The 24,700-nt window shown below is 36.8% G+C and overlaps 1 protein-coding gene across 1 annotated transcript; it reads right to left on the bottom strand.

Annotated features, from left to right (window-relative positions):
- Positions 1 to 354: 354 nt before the first annotated feature.
- Positions 355 to 6,018, bottom strand: LOC107816682 (GDSL esterase/lipase EXL3). Its single transcript, XM_016642420.2, has 5 exons — positions 5,622 to 6,018; positions 3,722 to 3,852; positions 2,700 to 2,933; positions 1,499 to 1,754; positions 355 to 805 (listed from the first exon to the last, which is right to left on the bottom strand). The coding sequence occupies exons 1-5, from the start codon at positions 6,007 to 6,009 to the stop codon at positions 615 to 617; spliced, it is 1,200 nt and encodes a 399-aa protein (XP_016497906.1). The 5' UTR covers positions 6,010 to 6,018; the 3' UTR covers positions 355 to 614.
- Between the last annotated feature and the right edge of the window lie 18,682 nt (positions 6,019 to 24,700).

Below are 24,700 nucleotides of genomic sequence, written 5' to 3'. Positions count from 1 at the left end.
TATAGACATTTCATTTTTAATTATCGATGGTAGTGATAAATTAAGGATACACCACAATGTTCATAATATACTAATTTCTCCTTAGGCGACAGTAACAGAAAACTAGTTAAAGGAAGTAGTTTCATTCATCTCTCATTTTGGCAATAGGAGAAAAGTATCCAAAACTTGGCTTATTATTTTTCCTATCATCCGTTCTAGTGGCAGCATTTCCTGATCTATTGTGTCACCTGTTCTAGTGGGAGCATTCAGACTTTGCTTCATATTGCAGATATTGTGTTGACATTTTATATGATATATATAGTTAGCGTGTACAACTGTAGCGTGAAACAATCATAGAGCAGTACAGCTATTGGATTCCAACTAAGTGCATAAACATGATTTTCTTTCAATCTCAAAAGCACAAACGCCATAACATATGGCATGTAATGAACAGAAATGAGATGCACAGAGTTGCAAAGTTGCTCAGACTACAGACATTTGCTGTGTAAGAAAGTTCTATCAATCAAAATCCAGAGATGAAGCAACTGATCAAAGATGATTGGACGACAATGCAGTTGGTTTGACCTTGCTTCTGATGTTTGTAAATTGCAGAGGTTACAGAAAGCAAATCCTGTTTAAATAAAATTATCGACATACTTTTTGAGGATCTGATCAACAAGGATCCTGTAACCTTTTTCTGTGGGATGGTAACTATCCCAGAATAAATATTTTGTGTCATCTTCACATGTTCCACTGTATTTATTGCACAGTATTACCACCTCTATGTTTCCAGTACCACAGCATCCTCTATCTACTACTTCAAATCCTGACATCATACAGATTTTATACGAGGTCAACTCTCACAATTATATATTCAACAAAAGAAAAATTAAAAATACATTTTACGGTTTTGAGTTGTTAATGGTGACGAATAGATCACTTCTTTTTTGGGAACATGTGAAAAACGTTTTCATCAAATCAACAGAAAATGTATCATGACCTTCAATAACTTGATTTCTACCCTTATACCCCCAACCCCCTGTCTACGTTGCATCAGGGGGCGAATATTCGCTCCCGGCAGCGGATGCAGGCTTATCCACTATCTCCTTTTTAAAATAATTGTGGTGTCCAGGTCAACTTGCACGCACCTCGACGAATTTCATTAGGTACCTGCTACCTCCCACCAGGACAAGTATCGGATACCTCTTCAGATATCTCCTACTTAAACTATATATATAGCTGAAATATTTTAACAAATATACATGTATTAAGTTCAGACCATTTTAAAAGAATATTAGGCTTGGTATTCTACAAACACTGAATAATTGTTACATGGAAATTTAGTAGTTTCACTTCACTTTATGAGCCGCAAAAGAGATTAAGAGCCTAGAGTACCAATTAGTTCCCACTTAAATCATATTCAAGATTGAAGATTATCACAGGTAACACAAGCTTGAATATACAGTTAAAAAATCCCAAGCAATCAAGAAATATGAATTGAGAGAAGATTTATATTTACCATGTTTTTGAGGGTTGACAATGAGATCAAGCAGAGAACTGTAGATATCAATGAAAACCAACTTGGTTTGAAGAAAATTTTTGGACAATGAATCAATTGCAGCTGAGAGCTTAGTGTTGGCTAACTGTGCAGCTTGATTGTATTCCTCTGAACACTCTCTTGATATACCTCCACCTAGTGTTCTCTGGGAAGGCAAACACCCTATGGGTGGAATTCCAAAAACCGCTATTTTTCTTGCCCCCAATTTGTATAATTCCTTCCAAAAGAAACACAAAAAATGACAAAGATTATTTGATTGATCAACTTAGAAATATAGTTTATCACAAATACTGATAACCAAATTGAGAATCGGGTGATGTACCATATGTAAAATGTTAAATTAGGTAAAGCTCATAATAATGAAGAAACCCCATGTATTCATCCATTATAAATTGAACATATTCTATACTTGGCTCAATTCTGAAAATTACAATACTAAAATACATATAATCACTGTTTAGATTTTAGATATATTTGGCTTGGAGAATTACATAATATTATTCATAATTAATCTTTCTCATTCACATAATCTAAAATCTAGTGAGAAAATTTTACTTTAGATTAATGAATTTTAGGATTTATGAGCTAGAAGCTTAACTATTCGAGGTGGAACATCTTGCTTTTCATTCATTCACAAGCATCATAATTTTAACTATGAATTGGTCATGCTAAATAATCGTCGCACAACTGTGTCGTATTTGATTATAATAATCACTTTTTCATTCTATAATTACTACTTGTTCCATCTTAATATGTTTGGCACTTCTAGTTCACCAAGGATCAATTAATTTAAGCAAAGCTAGTTAATTGGATCAGGTTCATTATGCAATTAAAAGAACCTACACATTTAGATATTAGAATACTCCTTAGAAGCTTTTATAGTCATACAAATGTTATGACATGTTTAAGACTACATATTTCAAAAGTCTTCATTTTTTCCATAACCTCCTGCCGAGTCAAATTATATGTCATATACTAAATTGGAAGGGAGAGAGTAACTAATACTCATGTTTGGCACTTGTCATTTATCAAGGAAAGATCAATTTAACCCGAGCAAGTAAATTGGATCAGATTAATTATGGCAATTAAAAAAACCTACACATTTAGGAAGTAGAATTAAAGAGAGTAAATATAATTAAGATGATGAAATAGGTGTACATACTTGAATAAATTCAGAAGCTCCGGCGGCCATAAGATCAGTGTATCCGTTAACATCATACTGTAGCCGTCGAATTCCGACGGTGAAGTAGGTATTGGCCAGGTCATCGCTGCCGGCTACCACTAAGAACACGCTATTCCTCAATATGTCGTTCGCTTCTTCTTCTCCAACTAATTGCTTCAGCTTCCCAATATATTCTCTAAAATGATCTAATTGTGTTGACAGAGATATGACTGACTGAAATTTCCAAAATAAAGCGGGAATTCAAATTGTTAGTTCCCACAAATACAGTACCCTCAATCCAAAACAGGAAAAAAAGGAGAAAGGGCCAATTGCCAATTTCGCCTGTGAACCACTTTTACTTGTCCTTTGAGAAATAATAATAAATTAATTATATTTTTTTTTTTACCATAATACCCACAATAATAATAGCTTTGAGAAGTAATTTGGAGAAAGAGTAATTAATAATAAGGGTAAAACATGAAACACCTTTTTATTTTTCTTTTGATCGGACAAGTAAAAATAAAAATATATTTTTAGTAAAGTGGACAAGTAAAAATGAACGGGGGAATATTTGAAATATGACAGTTTTGTTCTTCTTTAGCTAAATTTTTCCTGAACTATTACATTTTGGTAAGTACCCCTTCGTACTTAAGCAGGGATCTCGGGTCCGAGCCCTGAGTATAAAGTCGTCTTTGTTAGGAAGCGTTTTATCCTAGTGTAGGATTTTTTTCGGACGCCGAATGAGGAAAAAGTAGGAAGAATATAAAATTATCTAATTTCATTGTGAATTTTGACATAAATTGTTAAATATTTTTAAAATGGAATTATATTCTTAAAGATATCATGTAAAAGGTTCTATAAAGTGTATGTCTTAAAAGAACTACTCGGAAAATTTAAGAAGACGAAATGAAAAAAGATTACATGATCTTTCAAATATTAAGTGTCATACAAAATGGATTAATTGATATAGTTTTACATTTGATCAAAAAGATATACTCTACAAATTAAAGTGAGTAAAATACCACAAGGGCAGGCGTTTGAGGATCAAATCCACTAGCTCCTGAAGCAAAGCTTACTCCAGTTTTAAGATCTTCAGTTTGCAAATTAGGATCAAGATAAGCTGGCATCAGTTCTTTAATTCCCAGTTCGTCCACTGCAATGAATATCAAAGTCAAACTAAAAGGTAAAAATTTACTAGCAGTAAGGATTTATATTGAATGTTAAGATGTTAACCACTAACAATTAAATTTTTTATATAATTAGGTGGCATAAAAAACCAAACAGCAGGAAACTATGTACATTGAGTATGAGTTTACACTGTTGTAAATTAAGCTTAAATTATTAGTTTAAATCATTAATATAGGTAAAAAAAAATTGTAACGATTTTATGTGGAAATTTAATTTCTGCACCAAAATAACAAGTCTTTATTTATTGAAAGAAGCTGGGAAACTAATTGTTGATAAAAAGCACATTTTATTGGGATATTCCTGAAAACGAGTCAAATGTTAGCATGAATGAGAGAACTAATTACTTCAGAAAATAAAGTAAAACTGTAAAAGATAATATGCACGTGCTGTTAGTGAAAGTTAGATTGTTCATTTTGTAAATCTCCTCACCTATTTTCTATTTCCCTACCCCTACCCTTACCTACCCCATATGTATAATTTTTTAAAAACATCTTCCCGTTTAGTATCAATTTTAAGAAAAAAAGCACCCTAGATTTCGCTTTCAGAAATACATTATTTTTTAATTAATTATTCATCTTTTAAATAATGAAAATTCAGTTGATGGGGTGTAAAAAATTGTACAAAATATTAATAATAAAACCTTCAGGAATTAAATTGTCAGTCACAGTCCCAATTATATATATGATTGATCATGTTGCTAGCCAATTTATTAGAGGTCTATTTCTTGCGTATTTATTTGAAAAAGACAGACGAGAAAAAAGAAAGTTATATATATTATATATATATATATATATATATATATATATATATATATATATATATATATATATATTATAACGCATTTCCCGTAAGATCATAGAACTCTGCTCAATTATGCAGGAGAATTCTTGTGTTTATTAGGGAAACGTAGTTTTGACAATATATGGGTATTATCAATGCTTTAGTTTCCCATTAAATTTGCAAAATTATTTCAGCCCCGCAAAAGAAAAAGAGAGAAAGAAATCATAGGTGGTTGTACCAAGAGAAAATTACTACGTACAATATAATTGAACACTAACTAAACTGTTCGTCCTTCAATTTTCGAGTTTAGCTCAGAGAATTAAAATTCAAATAACACAAGAGACATTATAGTGACTCAGGAGTATCTCACTTTGACCTAATTCATTTCGACAATCAAAATTTGCATTAATTGAATCATTACCCATTCCTTTTGTTGCTTGAACTTACTCAAATATTTGACACTTAAGAGTCTCAATTTTGACTGTCAAATTAAAATTGTCCATTTCACACCCATAGTAGAGAGCGTATATTGCTTAAAATTCCATAGAAGTTTCAAATTAAAATACTGAATTTTCCACCTTAAACTCTATTCACTTCAGCCCTAGTAACTGCACCATGATTTAAGTGATTTTAAGCAACTCATCAAGACAACTTGAAGAAATTAATTAAACAGGGTCGCCCGATGCACAAAGTATCCCGCATTCACGTAGACAACCTAATATAATGCAAGTATTAGTAGACAACTTGAAGAAGTTGATTGCAACAATGACGATGTTCATGGTGGACTATAAAGACATAGCAAGGGACTACTGTCAGAAGCAACATGCACTGATCGTGGAGACAATCTTCCTTGGTACTCGAGAAAATAAAAAAGTCAATCCACTGTTTTTTAGTTTCAAAAAGTTTAAATACAATATCAAAGTCAATATATATATAGAGAACGAGCATATATACCTATCAAGTCCGAGGGTGTCTTGGCATTGCTAAACCTTCCAGTAGGTTTTCCACCCATGAAATCCTTCCCATATGGCTCAAAATTACATTTAGCAACCGTTGTTATGTGATTGTTGTTTCCTTGATCAACAATGGAATCTCCGAAAGCAAAAACCGCTTTCACAGTTACATTTTCCGGTAGCTGAACTTTCCCTTTACATGAGGCAACAAATAGCAGAAATAAAACATGAAACAAAACCATCCTACGTGACAAAAACACCAAACAAGAACACAACATTTTAAGAGATGTCAGAAAAGTTTCAAACACTTTTTGTTTCAAGAAGATGAAACAAAAATGGCCTGGTTTGGAAAGCTTTAAATAATTGTGGAATTGAGTAGTAATGGCCATGGTTTTTTGTTTATTTATAGATGGCTAGAAAAGGATATATACGTTATTATATTGACTATCTTAAGGGCTTGGTCAATCAGTCTTTATTAGGTTTGTTAATTGTGTCTTAAGTTATATACTTATATTAGTAATTACTATTACGTACTTAGAGTGAACTAATGGTAGAGGAAAACTCAATAATCATGAAATGCATGAGATGAAGGTCCTTGTCAATGGCTTCTTTAGCCTTTTTAGCTTTTGCTTAGCTGCAGTCACATTAGAAAGTGACAGAACTATTACTACATGAAAAAGTTTCCTCTTTTTATTTACCTACTTCCTCTATTTTTCAAGTATCAAGCTAATTATAGACAGATCAAATTAATTAATAAACTAACAATGCACCGACTTGTTTGGCTTATGGGGTACTAATTAAGTAGAAATAGAGCATACTAGGTCAGACCATATACTGATATTTGGCTAATATAAGGTTTTGAGGGCACGCGTCCATATCTTTTCCATCTAATTAATTTAACCAAGATTTTTCTTGAGGACATTATAATTTATACAACAACCAGTGGAGTCTAAAGAAACATATTTTGTATAATAAAATTAGTAAATATTTTAACACAACATGCAAAATCGTGCACTCAAATGCTGTCTGGCAAATTATTTTGGTCAAATCTATTTATCTCTCGAAAAATAATTGTTTAATTGAGAATAAACATTCAGGGAAAAGAAGAAAAGAAAAAGAAATTGGATCTATCTAGAGAGAATGAGCTGGAAAAATCAAGATCATATTAGAACAAAGAATCAAAATCACTCTGCCAAAGTGCCAACTTCTGGTTTAAAGTTTCCAATTACCCATTCAATAAGTTTTCCTTTATATTTTGTTCATTTAAACGTCTATGCTCAAGTGGAGATATATATATCATACTATTCATTTCTCTTCCTAGAAGAACACTTCAGATAGTGCATGCAACTGTATACTACTGCCTACGAGCGCCGCATTCTAAGACTCGGAACTTCTTGATTACGAATCCATATACTATAATTTGAGTTCAATTTCTAGTGGCAGTCTCTATACAAAAAGAAATTTTACACGATCAAGTTACCTATAAAGTTAATTTATACGTAATTTCTACATTAAGATGTTAACTGATAATCTAATAAGAATATATATAATTAATCTGCTGTATATATCTCGAACTAAATTATAATGATAAATATAATACCGTAAAAAATAAGATTATGTGTTGTAGCCAATAATACTGATGGACAAAAAAAATAATACTAATAATACTGATGGGCTCAATGTGGAAAGTGGGCTGCAAGAGGAATTGGCAACTGGGCTAGAAGATCTGCCAGGAAGAAGTCATAGAAATGGCGTGGGATAGCCACTTTTTAACATAGTATTTAACTTTTATCTATTATTTTTAATGCTGAGCAAAAATAGCCACTACTCTATTAAATTAATACGAAAAGATATTTTTACCCTTTCTTCATGAGTGTTGTATAAATATTAAGGACATGGTGTCCTTAACATTTACACTGCACACATGAAGTTAAGGACGTCATGTCCTTAATATTTACACTGCACATATAAAGTTAAGGACATGATGTCCTAAAGTTTAACAACGGAAAGTGCAAATACAGAACACTTTGTCATTAATATTTACACGACATTCATGAAGTTAAGGACACTATATCCTTAATATTTACACAACACTCATAAAGTTAAGGACACTATGTCTTTAACATTTACACTGCACACATAAAGCTAAGGATACCATGTCCTTAACATTTACACTGCACATATGAAATTAAGGACATGAGGCCTGAAGCAAGAGTAATTTCATCGGTGGAAGGGAGGGAGAAGGTTTGTGTCACGACCCGAAATTTCCCACCGACGGAACCGTGATAGCGCCTAACATTTCACTTGCTGGGCAAGCCAACGTTAGAGAATCATTAAACCAATTCCTTATTTTCATTCAGTAAATAACAATAATTAACTAAGTTGAAATATAATAAGTGTTGAATATTATAAAACTGTATTAACTACTACCACCCGGATCTGGAATCACAATTCACAAGCATTCTAGAATTTACTACAAGCAATAGTCTGAAAGAAATACAACTGTTTAAATGAAAGAAAACAGTAGGACATAAAAGATAGACGGGGACTTCAAGGTCTGTGAACGCCGACAGATCTACCTTGAGTCTCCGGACAGCGGACCAATAGCAAAATCTCGATCAACCTGAACCGGTACCAAAATCTGCACAGAAAGTGCAGAGTGCAACATCAGTACAATCGACCCCATGTACTGGTAAGTGTCGAGCCTAACCTCGGCGAAGTAGTGACGAGGCTAGGACAAGACATCCATATATAACCTGAACAGTATAATCATACTAGTGGTAACAACAGTAAATAAAGAAATAACGCAAAAATAATGGGAAGGGGACATACAGTGGGGGAATACAATATAAAGAGTGAGAATAATGAAAAGACAGAATTAAATCGAAAATCCTTAAACGAATTGAGCAAATAAAACAGCAAAGGAAAACTGCACGGCATCACCCTTCGTGATTTTACTCTCAACCTCACCAAATAAATAAATAGAACGGCACGACATCACCCTTCGTGCATTAAACCTCTCATAATTTACACGGAATCACCATTCATGCTTTATCACTCACAAATTATGGCACGGCATCACCCTTTGTGCATTAACACTCACATATCACGGCACAATATCACCCTTCGTGCTTTACACTCTTCCTCACAATATAAATAATGCATGCACGGCATCACCCTTCGTGCTTTACACTCCTCCTCACAAATCACAAAATCAATAACAACGAATAGATAGGAGTATCACAAAGAAACCAGTATTTTACCCATAATCAATAGCAAAATGTAACCTCAACCTTGAATCAATATCGAAAGTTACCAAATCTCAGTGAAACCAGATATAAGTCACCTAACATTTCAAATAACCTGCTAAGCATGGATAGTAGAATTTAAGGTTATAAAATAGACAAGAATAGAATTTCACTCGCATGCTATGACTCGATAACGACGCATAGATGCTCGTCACCTCACCTATATATCGTATTTAACAACCAAACGCGTAGCAAATAAACACATAATACCTATTCTCTCAAACCAAAGTTAGACACGACACTTACCTCGCTCTGAAGGCCACTTAATTCTCAATCACAACTTTTCCTTTGGAATTCACCTCCAAACCACTCGTATCTATTCAAAAATGACTCAATAATATCAAATATTGCTAAAGAAATCAATTATATTGCATAAACTAAATTTCTCAAATTTTTCTCCAAAAAGTCAAAAAATCGACCCCGGCCCACTTGGTCAAAACCCGAGGTTCGGACCAAAATCTATTTACACATTCACCCCCGAGCCCGAATATATAATTGGTTTTGGAATCCGACCTCAAATTGAGGTCTAAATCCCTAAATTTTCGAAATTTCTAGTTTCTACCCTAACCCCTAATTCTACTATGAAAACTCTAGATTTTAAGTTGATAATTCAAGAAATGTAATGGGTAATTGAAAGAAAATCGTTTAGAATCACTTACCAACACTTTGGGAAAGAAAATGACTCTTGAAAATCGCTTCTACCCGTTTAGTTCTTAAAAAATGTTGAAGAAATGGCTTAAACCCGTGTTTGATTCTGTTTTATGCACTAGGCAACAGTGTGCATCGCGTTCGCGAAGGGTACTGGCTGCCAAGCCTTCGTGTTCGCGAGACCCTGCTCGCGTTCGCGATAGTTACTCCCCACTGGCCTTCGCGTCCGCGAGACATTGCTCGTGTTCGCGATGAAGGAACGACCAACCCTCTCCTAGGTGTGCCTAACACTACGCGTTCGTGAGGAGCTGGTCGCGTTCGTGAAGGGTAACGCCCCCCATCGCTTCGCATTCGCGACTAAGCCTTCGTGTTCGCGAAGAAGAAAACTTCAGCTGCCCAGTTTACTCTTCGCGTTCGCGAGAGTACCTTCGCGAACACGAAGAAGGACCTGCCAGAACACCTGCTGCAGCAAAATACCAGATTTTCAAAGTTTAAAACATCCCGTGGCCTACCCGAAACTCACCCGAGCCCTCGAGGCTCCAAACCAAACATGCACACACGTCTAAAAATATCATACGAACTTGCTCGCATGATCAAATCGCCAAAATAATACCTAGAACTACGAATTTAGCACCAAATCAAATGAAATTCTCAAGAACACTTTACAAATCATATCTTCTCAACTGGACGTCTGAATCACGTCAAATCAACTCGGTTTCTCACCAAATTTCACATACAAGTCTTAAATATCATAATGAACCTGTACCGGACTCCGGAACCAGAATAAGGACCCGGCACTAACAATGCCAAACATCAATCAATTCTTAAATATAATTAATTTTCATCAAAAATTCATAACTTGAGCTAGGGACCTCTGAATTCGGGTTCGCGAAGGGTACTGGCTGCCAAGCCTTCGCGTTCACGAGACCCTGCTCGCGTTCGCGATAGTTACTCCTCCCTGGCCTTCGCGTTTGCGAGACATTGCTCGTGTTCGCGATGAAGGAACGACCAACCCTCCCCTAGGTGTGCCTAACACTACGCGTTCGCGAGGAGCTGGTCACGTTCGCGAAGGGTAACGCCCCCATCGCTTCGCGTTCGCGAAGAAGAAAACTTCAGCTGCCCAGTTTACTCTTCGCGTTCGCGAGAGTACCTTCGCGAACACGAAGAAGGACCTGCCAGAACACCTGCTGCATCAAAATACCAGATTTTCAAAGTCTAAAACATCCTGTGACCTACCCGAAACTCACCCGAGCCCTCGAGGCTCCAAACCAAACATGCATACAAGTCTAAAAATATCATACGAACTTGCTCGCATGATCAAATCGCCAAAATAATACCTAGAACTACGAATTTAGCACCAAATCAAATGAAATTCTCAAGAACACTTTAAAAATCATATCTTCTCAACTGGACGTCTGAATCACGTCAAATCAACTCGGTTTCTCACCAAATTTCACATACAAGTCTTAAATATCATAATGAACCTGTACCGGGCTCCGGAACCAGAATACGGACCCGGCACTAACAATGCCAAACATCAATCAATTCTTAAAAATAATTAATTTTCATCAAAAATTCATAACTTGAGCTAGGGACCTCCGAATTCGATTTCGGACATACGCTCAGGTCCCATAATTCGATACGGATCCACCGGGACCATCAAAACATGGATCTGGTCCCGTTTACCAAAAATATTAAACAAAGTCAACTAAAATTAACTTTTAAGGCATAAATTCTTAATTTCATCAATTTTTAACATAAAAACTTTTCGGAAACATGCCCGGACTGTACACGCAAATAGAGGAAGGTAAAATGAGATTTTTAAGGCTTAAGAGTGTAGATTAGAGTTCTAAAACATAAGATGACCTTTTGGGTCATCACAGTTTGGAACACCAATTAGGATTCCTAGGAGAAGAGAAGCCTCGAGTTGGAGAAGGCTGCTTTTGTTTTTGCTTCCTCGAACGGATGGAGAAAGATTTTTATTACCCTTTCTTCCAAGGGAAGGGAGTTGGTTTATAACCAGACTTTGAAGTTTTCTACTAGGTAGAGTATTTTAAAAACTCCCTAAAAACTATGGATTATAAAACATAGAGCATTCTAAAGGGTTTCATCAGAGAGTAGAGTACTAGCTAAGGACTTGGTGTACAATACATCATAGTATTAGTATTGGAGACCATTATCTAGTATATATAGAATAGTACAAATAGTTGAAAAGCAGGTTAAAAGTTGTTAAGAAATTCCCTCTCCCTCTATGGTTGGTGGCTTTGTTTCCTCTCTCCTGTTTCTTTCTGTCTATCTCTATCTGTATTCCCTTATTTTTGTAGCAACAAGTGTCCCTTAACCTTATTGTACTAGTATTTCTATTTGAATAAATATAACAGTGTTTGCTTTGCTCAACAATTCATAATATTTTGGTGCTTTCATTGTTTATCTTCCATGGGTGATCCAAAACATTTCATGGCTGACCCTTCACAGTCCACTCCTGTCCGTAGCTCCATTCCGTCGTCGGGCATGGTAGATTTTTGTTCAGTTATGGAATCGAATCAACATTTTTTGCAGGAAATGGAGTCTCAGATGGCAGCCTTAACTGCTCATCTTAGGCCAACAGTTGGTGTTCCTTCTTAGATTCCGGCGACGGGTACCATCGCTCCTTCGTCTACTGCTAGTGGTGTGTCGCCTCTTCTCCATCACAAACGTGCTTCGATTGAGATAAGTTGTTTTCATGGAGATAACCCAGAGGCTTGGGTCTTCCAGGTTGAGCGCTATTTTAATTTTTGTTCCATTGATGAGAATGAGAAGCGCACTGTAACTTCCTTTTATCTTGATGGTGAGGCCCTTGAGTGGTTCTGATGGCTGCATCGTAACAAGCAATTGGTCGATTGGGATCATTTTGCTGAAAAAGTGTTCGTTCGTTTTAAGAAGCGACAAGTTCTGGGTCCCGAAGGCCAATTAGCAAAGCTGCAGCAATCCACCACCGTCGCTGCTTATCAATCTCGATTTGAGGCCTTATCAAACGAAATGGTAAGTGTTTCCAATCACTAGTTGATACAGACACTTCTTTCTGGGCTTAGGCCTAATATTTAGTCCTTAGTAGTGGCTCATAATCATATCACCTTAGACCAAACAATTTCCTTGGCCCATACCCATGAACAACGGATTATTTATGAAAAAGGGCCCACTTATTCTAAGCCATCATACACTAAATCTCAGCCCATTTTGCCCACCCCCACCATCCACAACCCTTATTCCTTTTCACTCCACGTCCAAATCCCCAAACACTAAGATGCCTCTCAAATGCCTCTCACCAGCGGAAGCGCAACAACGATGTGAAAAAGGGCTTTGCTATTACTGCGATGAACGTTATTCACCGGGCCACAAATGTAAAACATTACTTCAACTTCTTCTATTAGAAGAGGGTACTTTGGATCCCAACATTCCTCCAGATTCCTTTGTTACAGATGAAGTTTTAGATCAGGAATTACAATGTCTCGAGTTCCAGCAGCACTCTGCGATTTTATATCATGCATTGGCAGGTGGGAATTCCTCCAATACCCTGTGTTTCAAAGGTGAAATTAACGGTTCTCGTGTCCATGTACTCGTGGATTGAGGAAGCACAGATAACTTTATTCAACCCTGTGCTGCTAAGTTTTTGAATCTAAAGGTAAAGCCACACCTCAATTTTCGATGGTAGTTGGCAGTGGCCAAAGGCTTCCTTATGCGAGAGTAGTACGAAATGTGAAGTTGTTGGTCCAGGAATGTAGCTTGATTTTGTACCTTTATGTCTAGGATTTACATGGTGCGAAAGTAGTTTTAGGGGTATCTTGGTTAGCCACATTAGGTCCGGTGGTTACCGACTATCATGAGCATATCTTCGAATTTTTCCTTGGTGGCAATCATTACAGATGGAATGGGGAACCACCCAGTGACGTTCAGCTAGTCCAATTATAGAGTATTTGAAGATTGGCAGAAGTGGATGGCATAGCATGTTATTACCGGCTTGAGTTAGTAGCTGATACGGCACCTGCAACTCCAAATTATCCTGCGAAATTATCGTCTCTACTCCATACTTTCAAAGATATTTTCTGTAAATCGCAAAGTTTGCCGCCATCTAGACTGCAAGATCATGAAATTCACTTGCAACCTCAAGCAGGTCCAGTGAATGTGAAACCGTACAGATATCCCTATTTTCAAAAGCAATTGATGGAACAGCTTGTCTTTGAGATGTTGAATGAAGGAGTAATTCGGCCTAGCATTAGTCCCTTCTCTTCTCCAGTAGTGTTAGTGTGCAAAAAGGACGATACATGGAGATTCTGTGTGGATTATTGCGCCCTAACTGTTATCACCGTAAAGGATCGTTTCCCTATCCCAATCATTGATGAGTTGTTTGATGAGCTTCATGGCGCGAGGTATTTCTCAAAGTTAGATTTATTATCAGGCTATCACCAAATTCGTGTCTGACCCAAAAATGTACCAAAAACAACATTTAGAACTCATGAGGGCCAATATGAGTTCTTAGTCATGCCCTCCATTAACTTTTCAGGCCACCATGAATATGGTGTTTAGGCCACATCTTCGACGATTCGTTTTAGTAATATTCGACGAAATTCTAGTTTACAGTGGATCATGGGAATTACACTTGGAGCACTTGTCTTTGGTTCTCCAACTACTGAGATACTATCAGTTAGTCACAAAAGAGTCGAATTGCTTATTTGGGCAAGACCAGATTGATTATTTAGGGCATGTGATTTCAGCAAATGGCTTGGCAATAGATCCCACAAAAATTCAGGCCATCTTGCAATGGCCTAGCCCTCGAAGTATGAAAGGGATTCGTAGTTTTTTGGGCCTTGCGGGCTATTACCAAAGATTTATTCGTCAGTATGCTACCATTGTTGGACGTTTGATAGATTTGCTTCGCAAGGAACCCTTCCAGTGGAACGAACGGGCACAGGTTGCTTTCGAGACACTCAAGCAGGCTTTAGGATCCACTCCAGTCCTTGCACTTCCAGATTTTTCATTGGAATTTAATCTCGAAATAGATGCGTCTGGTACGGGCGTTGGATATGTTCTTTCTCAAAAGGGACACCCTATTGCCAGGGGCGGCTCAACGGATCTCGTGGCATAAGGCGAAACCATATTGAGAGGCCCTTAAATTTATTCTACAAAATATTTACACTAAAAATAAAATTTGCTTTTTAAATAACAAATTTATCATTTAAGACAAAAAAGAGAATTTCAAAAAAAAAGAAGGAAACAGAGCACAAAAATTAAAGTGGTGGACTATCGGATGTTGAGGTCCAGAACTCAAAGTGAAAATTTTAATTTGGCTATCATCAAAAACAAAAAAAGAAATAAATATACATAACGTAATAGCTTAAGTTTTGAGTATTGACGGTGTCAAAAATATTTATTCCTGATTAATTTAAACGATAATTGTAGTTCATTATATTAAGTAGCACTTCAGGGCCTGAGATCAGGCCGAAAGGCGTAGTCGATGGACAACAAGTGAATATTCATGTACTGCCCCTTGTTGGTCCCGAGGGACGGAAGAGGCTAGGTTTGCCAAAAGATGGTTATAGGTTCAAGAACATAAGGTGTCCCTGATTCTTTAGGGTATGAAGGGGTAGAGAAAATGCCTCGAAGCTGTTTCTATTTCTACATCTCTTTCTTCCTCACTTTCCACCCTTTCGTCTATTTTTTAGGCTTCTTTCTGTTTCTTAGTAAGAATGGGTGAGGGTATTCTGGCTAAATAGTAGACAAAAGTAATAAATAAGAGAATACTAAAGTTCGAGTCATAACACTTCTCGATTCTAACACAAGGTACTTAGTTGGATTTTGCGAGCTGTTCCAACCACTCCTTGATGTGATTCCAAGAGCCGACTTTTAAGAATACATAAGACTTTCTTAGGAAAGTCTCTATCCTTCTCTTATATGCTACCTCTTTAGTTTCCGCCCCCTAAAAGTCAGCGCTTGCTGCAGACCAATGAACGTGGATTATCCAGCTTGAAAATCTAAAATAAATTATAAATAATCTAATATAATATGTCGAATTACGCTGAAAGAAAACCGGTGCTTGAATACTTTTGTGTTCATGCAATTTCAGAGTATATTGTAAAAGAAATTCATTATGTTATCGATATATATATATATATATATATATATATATATATATATATATATAAAGGAAAAAATTAAAATTGAAGAGTGAAGAAAATATACTAATTAATGAGGGGGAAAATTATCATAATTTATAAATTTATTGGTATAAAATAACCTCAATCAAGTAACAAAATAATATATTGTAACACTTTTTTTATACTAATTATTTATATGAATTATTAGTATATAGTAATAATAAGAAGAAGAATTTAAAATAAATTTGGGGCCTCCAAATTTTGGGGGCCTAAGGCAATGGCCTCGCTGTCCAAAGCCTTAGATCCGCCCCTGCCTATTGCTCACTACAGTCACAAACTATGTCCTCGTATGTGCAAAGCATCCACCTATCATAGGGAGATATTTGCCATAACTCAAGTTTTCAGCAAATGGAGGCAGTATCTTCTAGGAAAGCGATTCACAATTTATACCGATCAACAGTCTTTGAAAATTTGACAAATCAAGTGATTCAAACTCCAGAGCAACAACAATGGTTAAGCAAGTTGGTGGGGTATGATTTCAAGATACTTTACAAGCCCGGAAAAAATAACTTGGCTGCAGATGCTTTGTCACGGACTCCAGAAGCCTCATTCCAAGCAATTTAAGGTCGCAAATTTGATATTGTCACTGAATTGCAGCACGAAAATCAGTCTCATCCTGAGATTTTAGTAGTGCAACAGCTAGTGCAAAATTCCACAAATGGATCACCTGACTATTCTTTTCGTGATGGACTGCTACTCTTTCAAGGGCGTTTGGTGGTACCTTCTGATTCTACCCTTCGTTTGCAATTGCTTGGTGAATTTCATTCTTCCTTGGTTGGTGGTCATGCGGGGGTCGCACGCACTTTCCATTGCCTTTCCTCCAATTTCTTTTGGAAGGGAATGCGAAAAGATGTTCAGATTTTTGTGGCTTTGTGTCAAGTTTGCCAACAGATGAAAGATCAATTGAAGCAACCTGTTGGACTGTTACAGCCATTACCATTCCCTGATCTGGTGTTTGAAGAGATCACAATGAATTTTATCACTTGTTTGCCGAGCTCTAAATGGAAGGCCACCATTATGACTATTGTGGACAAATTATTGAAATATGCTCACTTTATCGCTCTTCCTTCCACCTTCACTGCTCAAACTGTTGCCATGACTTTTGTCTCAGAAATTGTTCGACTTCATGGCCATCCAAAAATCATAATCACTTATCGTGATCCGAGGTTCATGAATTATTTTTGGAAGGAGATTCATAGGTTGCAAGGCACCACATTGTCAATGAGTTCGGCGTATCACCCTCAGACCGATGGACCATCTGAAGCGTTAAATAGGTGTGTCGAACAATATTTATATTGTTTTGTGGCTGACAGCCCCCATGAATAGTTTCCCCTTTTGCTTTGGGCGGAATATTAGTATAACACGGCCTATCAGACATCGGCAGGCATGACTCCTTTTCAGGTCCTTTATGGTCGTGAGCCCCCTACTTTGGTACGTTATGCCTTGGGAAGAAACTCCAATGATCTGTTAGAAAACTTTTTGTTGCAGTGTGATGAAGTGATGGAACTTTTGAAGCATAACCTCGCCAAGGATCAATAGAAAATGAAATAGTATGCTGATAGAAAGCGTGAGCATGCTGAGTTTGTGGTGGGTGATTGGGTATATGTAAAGTTGATGCCCTATCGACAACATTCCATACGACTTCAACGACACCATAAATTGGGATGACGTTATTTCGGACCTTTCAAGGTACTGAAGCTGGTGAGCTTGGTGGCTTACAAGTTAGAATTGCCTGAGGAAACAAGAATGCATCATGTGTTTCATGTTTTGATGTTACGCAAGTGTGTTGGTACCCCTGAAAATCAAGTAACACCCTTACAGCTTCAAGATGATATGCAACAGATAAACTCGAACCTTGAGGACAAGGTTCAATCTGGAGATGGGGGTATTGTTATAGCCAATAATACTGATGGGCTCAATGTGGAAAGTGGGCTGCAAGAAGAATTGGCAACTGGGCTAGAAGATCTGCTAAGAAGAAGTCAGAGAACAAGAAAACCAACCCAAAAGTTGGTTGATTAAGTTTGGAGTGTTGGCTAAGGACTTTGTGTGCAAGGCATCATAGTATTAGTATTGGGGACCATTATCTAGTATATATAGAATAGTACAAGTAGTGGAAAGGCAGGTTAAAAGTTGTTAAGAAATTTCCTCTCCCTCTATGGTCTGTGGCTCTGTTTCCTCTCTCCTGTTTCTTTCTGTCTATCTCTATCTGTATTTTCTTATTTTTGTAGCAGCAAGTGTCCCTTAACCTCATTGCACTGATATTTTTCTATTTGAATCAATACAACAGTGTTTGCTTTGCTCAACCGTTCATAACATTATGATTGTATATAACTTAAATCCATACATTATAATAATTATACTCCTTAACAAAACTAATCCGAAAAAGTTCCATATGTAAGGGATCGTTCATTGCGAAGGAAAGAAATGTTTTTATTGTATGTAGAAAATGATTTAACTTATATATTGTAGTACTCATTTGTTCGTGATTGTCGTAGAGATGTCTGACTATACTATAATATTACAAAAAACAAAAATCTCACGGATTATTCGTGTAGTTTTAACCAATTGTACTATTGGTATAGTATTAATCTTCAGACTTCACTGTAAATACAAGAAATTAAATAACCTTGATATAGAGTTTTTGAGACTTGAGAGTATGCTAATTTTATACTCCTATCCTTTTCGGAAACTTTAGCCTCTTGATTAGGGCTGTTCATTTGGATCGGATATCTGAAATCCGAACCGATCCACTCAATTTCAAATTTTGGATTTTGAATTTTGGATATTTGGATCGGATTCGAATTGTGTTTATTAAAATTTTGGATATTCGGATCGGATTCAGATTTGTGTAATTGTAACCCGATCTGAAATTCGAAATTCGAAATTATTAGGGCATGTATAAATATTAAACTTTAATTTCGGATAGTTAGTACTTTCTTTACATCTTCCTCCAAGTTATTACCTTTACAATTGCTGGATTTAGCTATATTGGCACCATAGTACTCTCATAATTGCATAAACATGAATTTTTCTTATTGTATTACCTCTTTTACAAAGAAAATATACATATGAGTTTGTAACTTTGAGGCACAATAATCCGATCTGAAATTCGAAAATCCGATCCGATCCAAACTTTAAAATCCGATCCGATATTAATTCGGATCGGATTCAGATTGCATTTTATAGAATCCAAAATCCAAAATCCGAATCTGAAATGTGTTAAATCCGGTCCGATCTGATTCATGCACAGCCTTACTCTTGATGCATGATTCATGACACGTCATCAGTCACCCTTTTTAGTGTTTTCTTTCTAAGGGGAGCTTTCGCGTAACTAGTAAAGTTGATGCCATGTGACTAAGATGTCAAGCTGTGAAAACAATCTCTTGTAAAAATATAGGGTAAAACTATATACAATAGACTCTTGTGATCGGTCCTTTTCTAAACCTGCACATAGCGAGAACTTAACGCACCGGACTGCTCTTACTTTCTTTCAAGAATATGCATGGAAAGATTGTGAAGACAATATATATGTGCATGATTCAGTTTTGTGGCGGTTTCTTATCTATCGTTTTTAGTTTGTTTTTTTAAAAGCGATAATGCCTTAATTGTAAATCAGTATTGTCAGAGATATTTTAGCAAAAAAGTCGAGTTTCATAATTAAAGCACCAAAACGGAGCAATCTGTTGAACCCTTATAGGCTCAAACGACTATCACAGGTTTGCAGTGACAAACAGAAGTGATCCATCATAAATAATACGTACTATATATACCTGTACATATATGATAAGAAATCACAAGTCTTTCTTTTTCCGTTATCATTACTTCTAACTTCTAAGAACTCAAAAGCAACTAAGAGTTCCATAAATGTACGTAATCCGTATAGATTTTTGTGAGACTATTCCCTTTCTCACTTAGAGGGAAGGCATTGGATTGGCTTGAACAATTTGGTTCTTTACTTTATTCCTTAAGCGTAAACGAGATAAATAGTAAAATAAACACAATAATTTTACGTGAAAAATTACGTGACTCAAAGGTGCAAAAATCATGACCTACCACGTAGGAGTTTAACTTCAACTTCACTAAAACAAATGAGCCAAACGTATTGATTACAAAACCCGTAAATCAATACCCTCTAATTCTCCTACTTCAACTATTTGACTTACAAGTTACTCTAACTTGCAAACTCAAACAATTACTATAACTCATTGATTATGTATAACATTTGATTACAACTCGATTTCCTAAAACACATTCACTAGCTGACTCAAGAAGAACACTAACACTAGTAATCGACTTGAGTGTTGAAAATATAGTTCCACGGTTGATGTGCAAAAGGATGATCTCAGCAGTCCAAAAAGATAATATTTAAGTTTCCTGCGCTCCGAAATCTTTTAGGAGTCCTATGCGTAGTCAGCTTCTCATTTGATAGGACTCCAACAGCTCCAAGGACTCCACAATTCTTGACTCTTGTCTATCACTTATGCAAGCGTATCTTCTTGGACAACGACCCTTATCATGTTAGTAGTCCTCTTCCAACGAACTCGGACTTGAGTAACTTTGTGAAAAAGTTACTGCCTTGTAAGAACCTTCAACAGCGACCTTGAGGACCTGGTTTTTGGAGCATTTCATCAGCTACATTGAGGACCTAGTTCTTAGATCATTTCCTCTTAACAAACTTTGTTAATCATCAAAACCTCAATACTCAACAAATTTTCCCTTTTTGATGATGACAAATTTTGTGCCCATAAAACTAGGTAATCATCTCATCAAACACACTGTGACCTAATCCAGAGCAAGTACATGTATACAACAAGCACATCAAGCACCCCCCAACTCTTTCTTCCCCCTTTAGGTATCATTGAAAAAAAGACAAAAAGATGTTAGACAGTCCAAGCACGGTTAATGCAAGATTCATGGATATTGAAGCTACAGCCCAAGCTCAGGAATTATCAAGACAAATAAGCTATGCTGATGATAAAACCATGTGAGAGGCGTTAAAATAGCATAAGAGTTCATTAAGTAGTGCAAATTAAGCCCATGACCTTGAATAAAAACATTAGATCAAAACTGAAACATCCTCCAACCTACTCAGAACTAGAATAAGAAAAAAAACACCATTGGGTTAACAAAACAGACTGAAGACAAGTGGTAAAGGACCAGGATCAGGGGTGAGAGGAGGAGGGGGTCAAGGCTTTTACAGGGGTGGCAATCTGTTGGGAATGGGCCTCTCTGTCCTTTCTGAGTTCCTCCCTAAGTTGCCTGGTTTCTTACCTAAACTCATCATTGTCTTCTCTAAGCTTAGCATTCTTCTCAAGAACCAGTTCCAGCCTTTTAGAAAGCTCAATTGCCATGTTGCTACCAGGTAAGATAGAAGAACTTGTTGGCCATCTAGCCTTGATCTCCTCATATCCACACTGCTTCAGTGTAACAACATCCATGATATCATTGTGATTCCCAAACTTCAGCTCAGGCAAGGCAATGTTGAGCTTGTCAAACAACTCAGTTAGCTTGAAGCCATAATCCATAGTATGCTTAGGCTTGAAAATGTCTGCTGCCCTTGCCATGTGCTGAATCATCAGGCTACCTGTATCCAACAGTTCCATCACAGCCATGTCAAGTAGAGTATCTTCATGCCTCCTCTCATATCTCTGCAGTATGCAGGAGTTCACAAAGTGAAACAGTAGTTTGTGAAAAGGAGTCATGTTAGTCTTGTACACCTTCTGAGGAACATCCAGCTCAAACTTTTGAGAAAATTTCTTGGTAACTATAATTCCTGTGTCTACATCATTGTCTATACCTGGTCACTTCTACTTCTTCAGATAATTGTCAAATCCTAGGGAAGGTATGTTCAGTAGCAGCCCAAGATCCTCAGCATCAAACCCCATATCAAATCCCCTTACATAACTCTTGACCACCTTGACATCGAATTGGAAATTTGCATAAAACTCAACTACAGCAGGCACACACACATGGGGGAAATGGCTTAACAAACATATGTCTACATTCCTGCAGTTCAAGCTTTTCATCCAACAAGGTCATACCCTTCTCATCTGTATTTGCAAGCATCTTCCCATTCAATATTTTTTTATTCTTGAATTCAGTAAGCTTGTCAACCACAGTAGGTATAGCCTTCTTCTTCTTTCCTTTACTGGCTTTCTTAGATGTGGCTGTTACTCTGGTAAGTTTAACAGCCTTCCTATTTTTTGCTGGTTTCTTGGCCTACAGAGAAGGATCAGACTCATCCTCTTCATCCAGCTCAACTAGAGGTTCAGCAACAAGAGTTTGCTTTCTTAGTTTCTTGACACCTCTAGATTCCTTGATGATCTGTTCATCAACAACCTTTCTTTTGCTTCTGGTAAGAGGAGTCCTAGTAGGTGGAGCCACTTTTTTTCTTTCCGGAAGAACTGATTTTGTAGCTCTCACAGGTGTCTTCCTGTCCCTTTTTCCTACTTCAGACAAGGTCAAATCATCCTCATCACTGTTGACCCTCCTCATCTCCACCAAAAGGAGTTAATGAATGCCTAGGTTCTTCAATCCTTTTCTCTCCACGAAATTCTTCTAAAGGGGCTATGACTGTGTTCATAATAGTCGTAGAGCCTTCAAATTCCCCACTAGTATGTTCTTCCTCACTTTCAAGTTCAGTACCCTCACTTTCACTTTCTTTTTCTTATTTATCACCCTCACTCTTAGAGTCACCTTCTCCCTCACTTTCTTTTATTCTTCTCCAGAATCTCCCACTTGTTCACCTAATTGTTCTTCTACATGACTCTCTTTTTCCTCGCATGATTCCCCCTCATTCTCACTCTTTTTCTCATCATTGCTATGAGTCATATCCTGAGCCTGATGCTCCTTATGATTGGCTACTTGTCCTCCTTCTCCATCAACTTCTTTATCACCCTCATCCTCAGTCTAGCTGTATGAGAGACCATCAGAAGCCTCTTTATTCACTGGTTCTTTCTCACATTCCCCCTCAACCACAGGTATAACATTCGTGGTGTCCACAATTTTCTCCTGGGTTACAATTTCAGTTTCTAAAGTAGTATCCTCTATGTGTGGTTTGTCACTCATGGGTGGAACAATTTCTAAAGGTGTAACCTCAATAGCAGAAACTAGAACATCAAGTTTTGATAGAGGTAATTTTACCTGATCAGCCGTGATAGATGTAGATTCTCCCTAAGTCACAACTTTCTTAACCACTATTTCCCCCTGAGCAGCAGCACAAATCACCATCATGTCACTCTTAACTGATTTCCTTGACATAGCCTTGATCTTAGTAGCTTTGGAGGTGATTTTGGAAACAGATATAGGTGCATGGGCAGTTGGTTTTGGAGATAAAGGTTCAGTAGAGGTGTAAATTGCAGGTGTAACAATGGCAGGGAATGATGGTGCAGGTGCAATAGAGGGTATGGGTGGAGATGGAATAAGTGCGGGTGCAGATTCACTGACTGATTTTGCACTCTTCTTAGGCTTGGGCTTCATGATTTTGGGTTTTGCTTCAATCTTAGATAAAGATTTTTCCTTAGAAGGAGTTTGGCTTGATTTAGTCATGGTGATGAGAGAACGAGGGAATTTTCTTTGGTTCTTACTTAGGGTTTGAGAGGAACAATAAGGTCTGAGCGATATATCACAAGAGGGCTTTTAAAGAGGGTAGTCCTGATTTGACTAGAAGAAAGAGAGTAACTAAATTCGAGTTCTATCGGGACTCTAATAATAGTTACTTTTTGACTACTAGACTTTTAGAAGTAATTATACTCTAATTATTCTAGGATTCCCCCTTGATCCTTAACTTTGAAAACAAATAAGGGTGATGCTAACATGACTAGAGTCTGAGTATAGCAGTAATTTCTGCTATTAAGTCTCAATGATTTAAGACAAGATGGCATATACCTGAGTCAAAGAACCATCTCCTTAGGAACTCCTTAGTCATTTCTGCAGTAAAGCTTCAACAAAATAGGTTAATATCATAAGGCATAGTTATTAGCTAGACTTTTTTAGGCGAGTGTGTGTGCTTAAGACAAGCACGAGACTGAATCAAGCACATTATACTCGACCATCTACATCTAATTATAATTTTTTTTCTAGCCAATCATTAGGGTTCAACCTAGTTAGAAGTATTAACTAATCCAGTTCCAGTCTATTTCTTTCAAAGTGGTCTCTACTCAGAGCCTTAGTAAAAATATCGGCAATTTGATCTTCAGTTTTGTAGAAATGGATTGAGATATTTCCTTTTTCAACATAGTCTCTGAGAAAGTGATGTCTAATATCAATGTGGTTAGTTCTCTTATGTTGATAAGGATTTTTAGCAATGTTTATGGCACTGGTGTTATCACAGAAAATAGGAACACAATTAACAAAAATACCATAGTCCTTTAGTTGTTGTCTTATCCACAGCAACTGAGCACAGCAAGATGTTGCTGCCACATATTATACTTCAGCTGTAGATAAAGCCACTGAGTTCTACTTCTTTATTCCCCAAGACACCAGGCAAGAACCAAGAAAGTGTTTTATTCCTCAAGTTCTTTTCCTGTCAACATGAAACCCTACATAGTTAGCATTAGCATAATCAACTAGATCAAAGTTGTATCCTCTAGGATACCATAGACATAGATTAGGAGTTCCTTTAAGATATTTGAGTATTCTTTTGACAACCTTTAGATGAGACACTTTGGGATTTGCCTAAAATCTTGCACACAGTCTCACACTGAATAGAATATCAGGCTTGCTTGCTGTGAAATACAACAATGATCCAATCATTCCTCTATACAGCTTTTGTTCCACACTTTTCCCTTCTTCATCAAGGTCCAGCTTTGTTGCAATGGCAATAGGAGTATCTATTGACTTAGAAGAGTCCATGTTGATTTTTTTCAATAGTTCTTTGATGTATTTTTGTTGATGGACCATGGTTTCAGTAGATGTTTGCTTGATTTGCTGCC

Source organism: Nicotiana tabacum, chromosome 23 (assembly GCF_000715075.1).
Source record: "Nicotiana tabacum cultivar K326 chromosome 23, ASM71507v2, whole genome shotgun sequence".
Classification (NCBI taxonomy): domain Eukaryota; kingdom Viridiplantae; phylum Streptophyta; class Magnoliopsida; order Solanales; family Solanaceae; genus Nicotiana; species Nicotiana tabacum.
Note: the sequence above shows the minus strand (reverse complement) of the source record. Positions and strands in the feature narration are given on the sequence as shown.

Coding starts and splice junctions, on each gene's coding strand:
- LOC107816682 (XM_016642420.2), bottom strand. CDS start 6,009: ATGGCCATTACTACTCAATTCCACAATTATTTAAAGCTTTCCAAACCA. Junction 2,934..3,721: donor CTCAAACGCCTGCCCTTGTG/GTATTTTACTCA, acceptor TGGAAATTTCAG/TCAGTCATATCTCTGTCAAC. Junction 1,755..2,699: donor GAGCTTCTGAATTTATTCAA/GTATGTACACCT, acceptor TTCTTTTGGAAG/GAATTATACAAATTGGGGGC.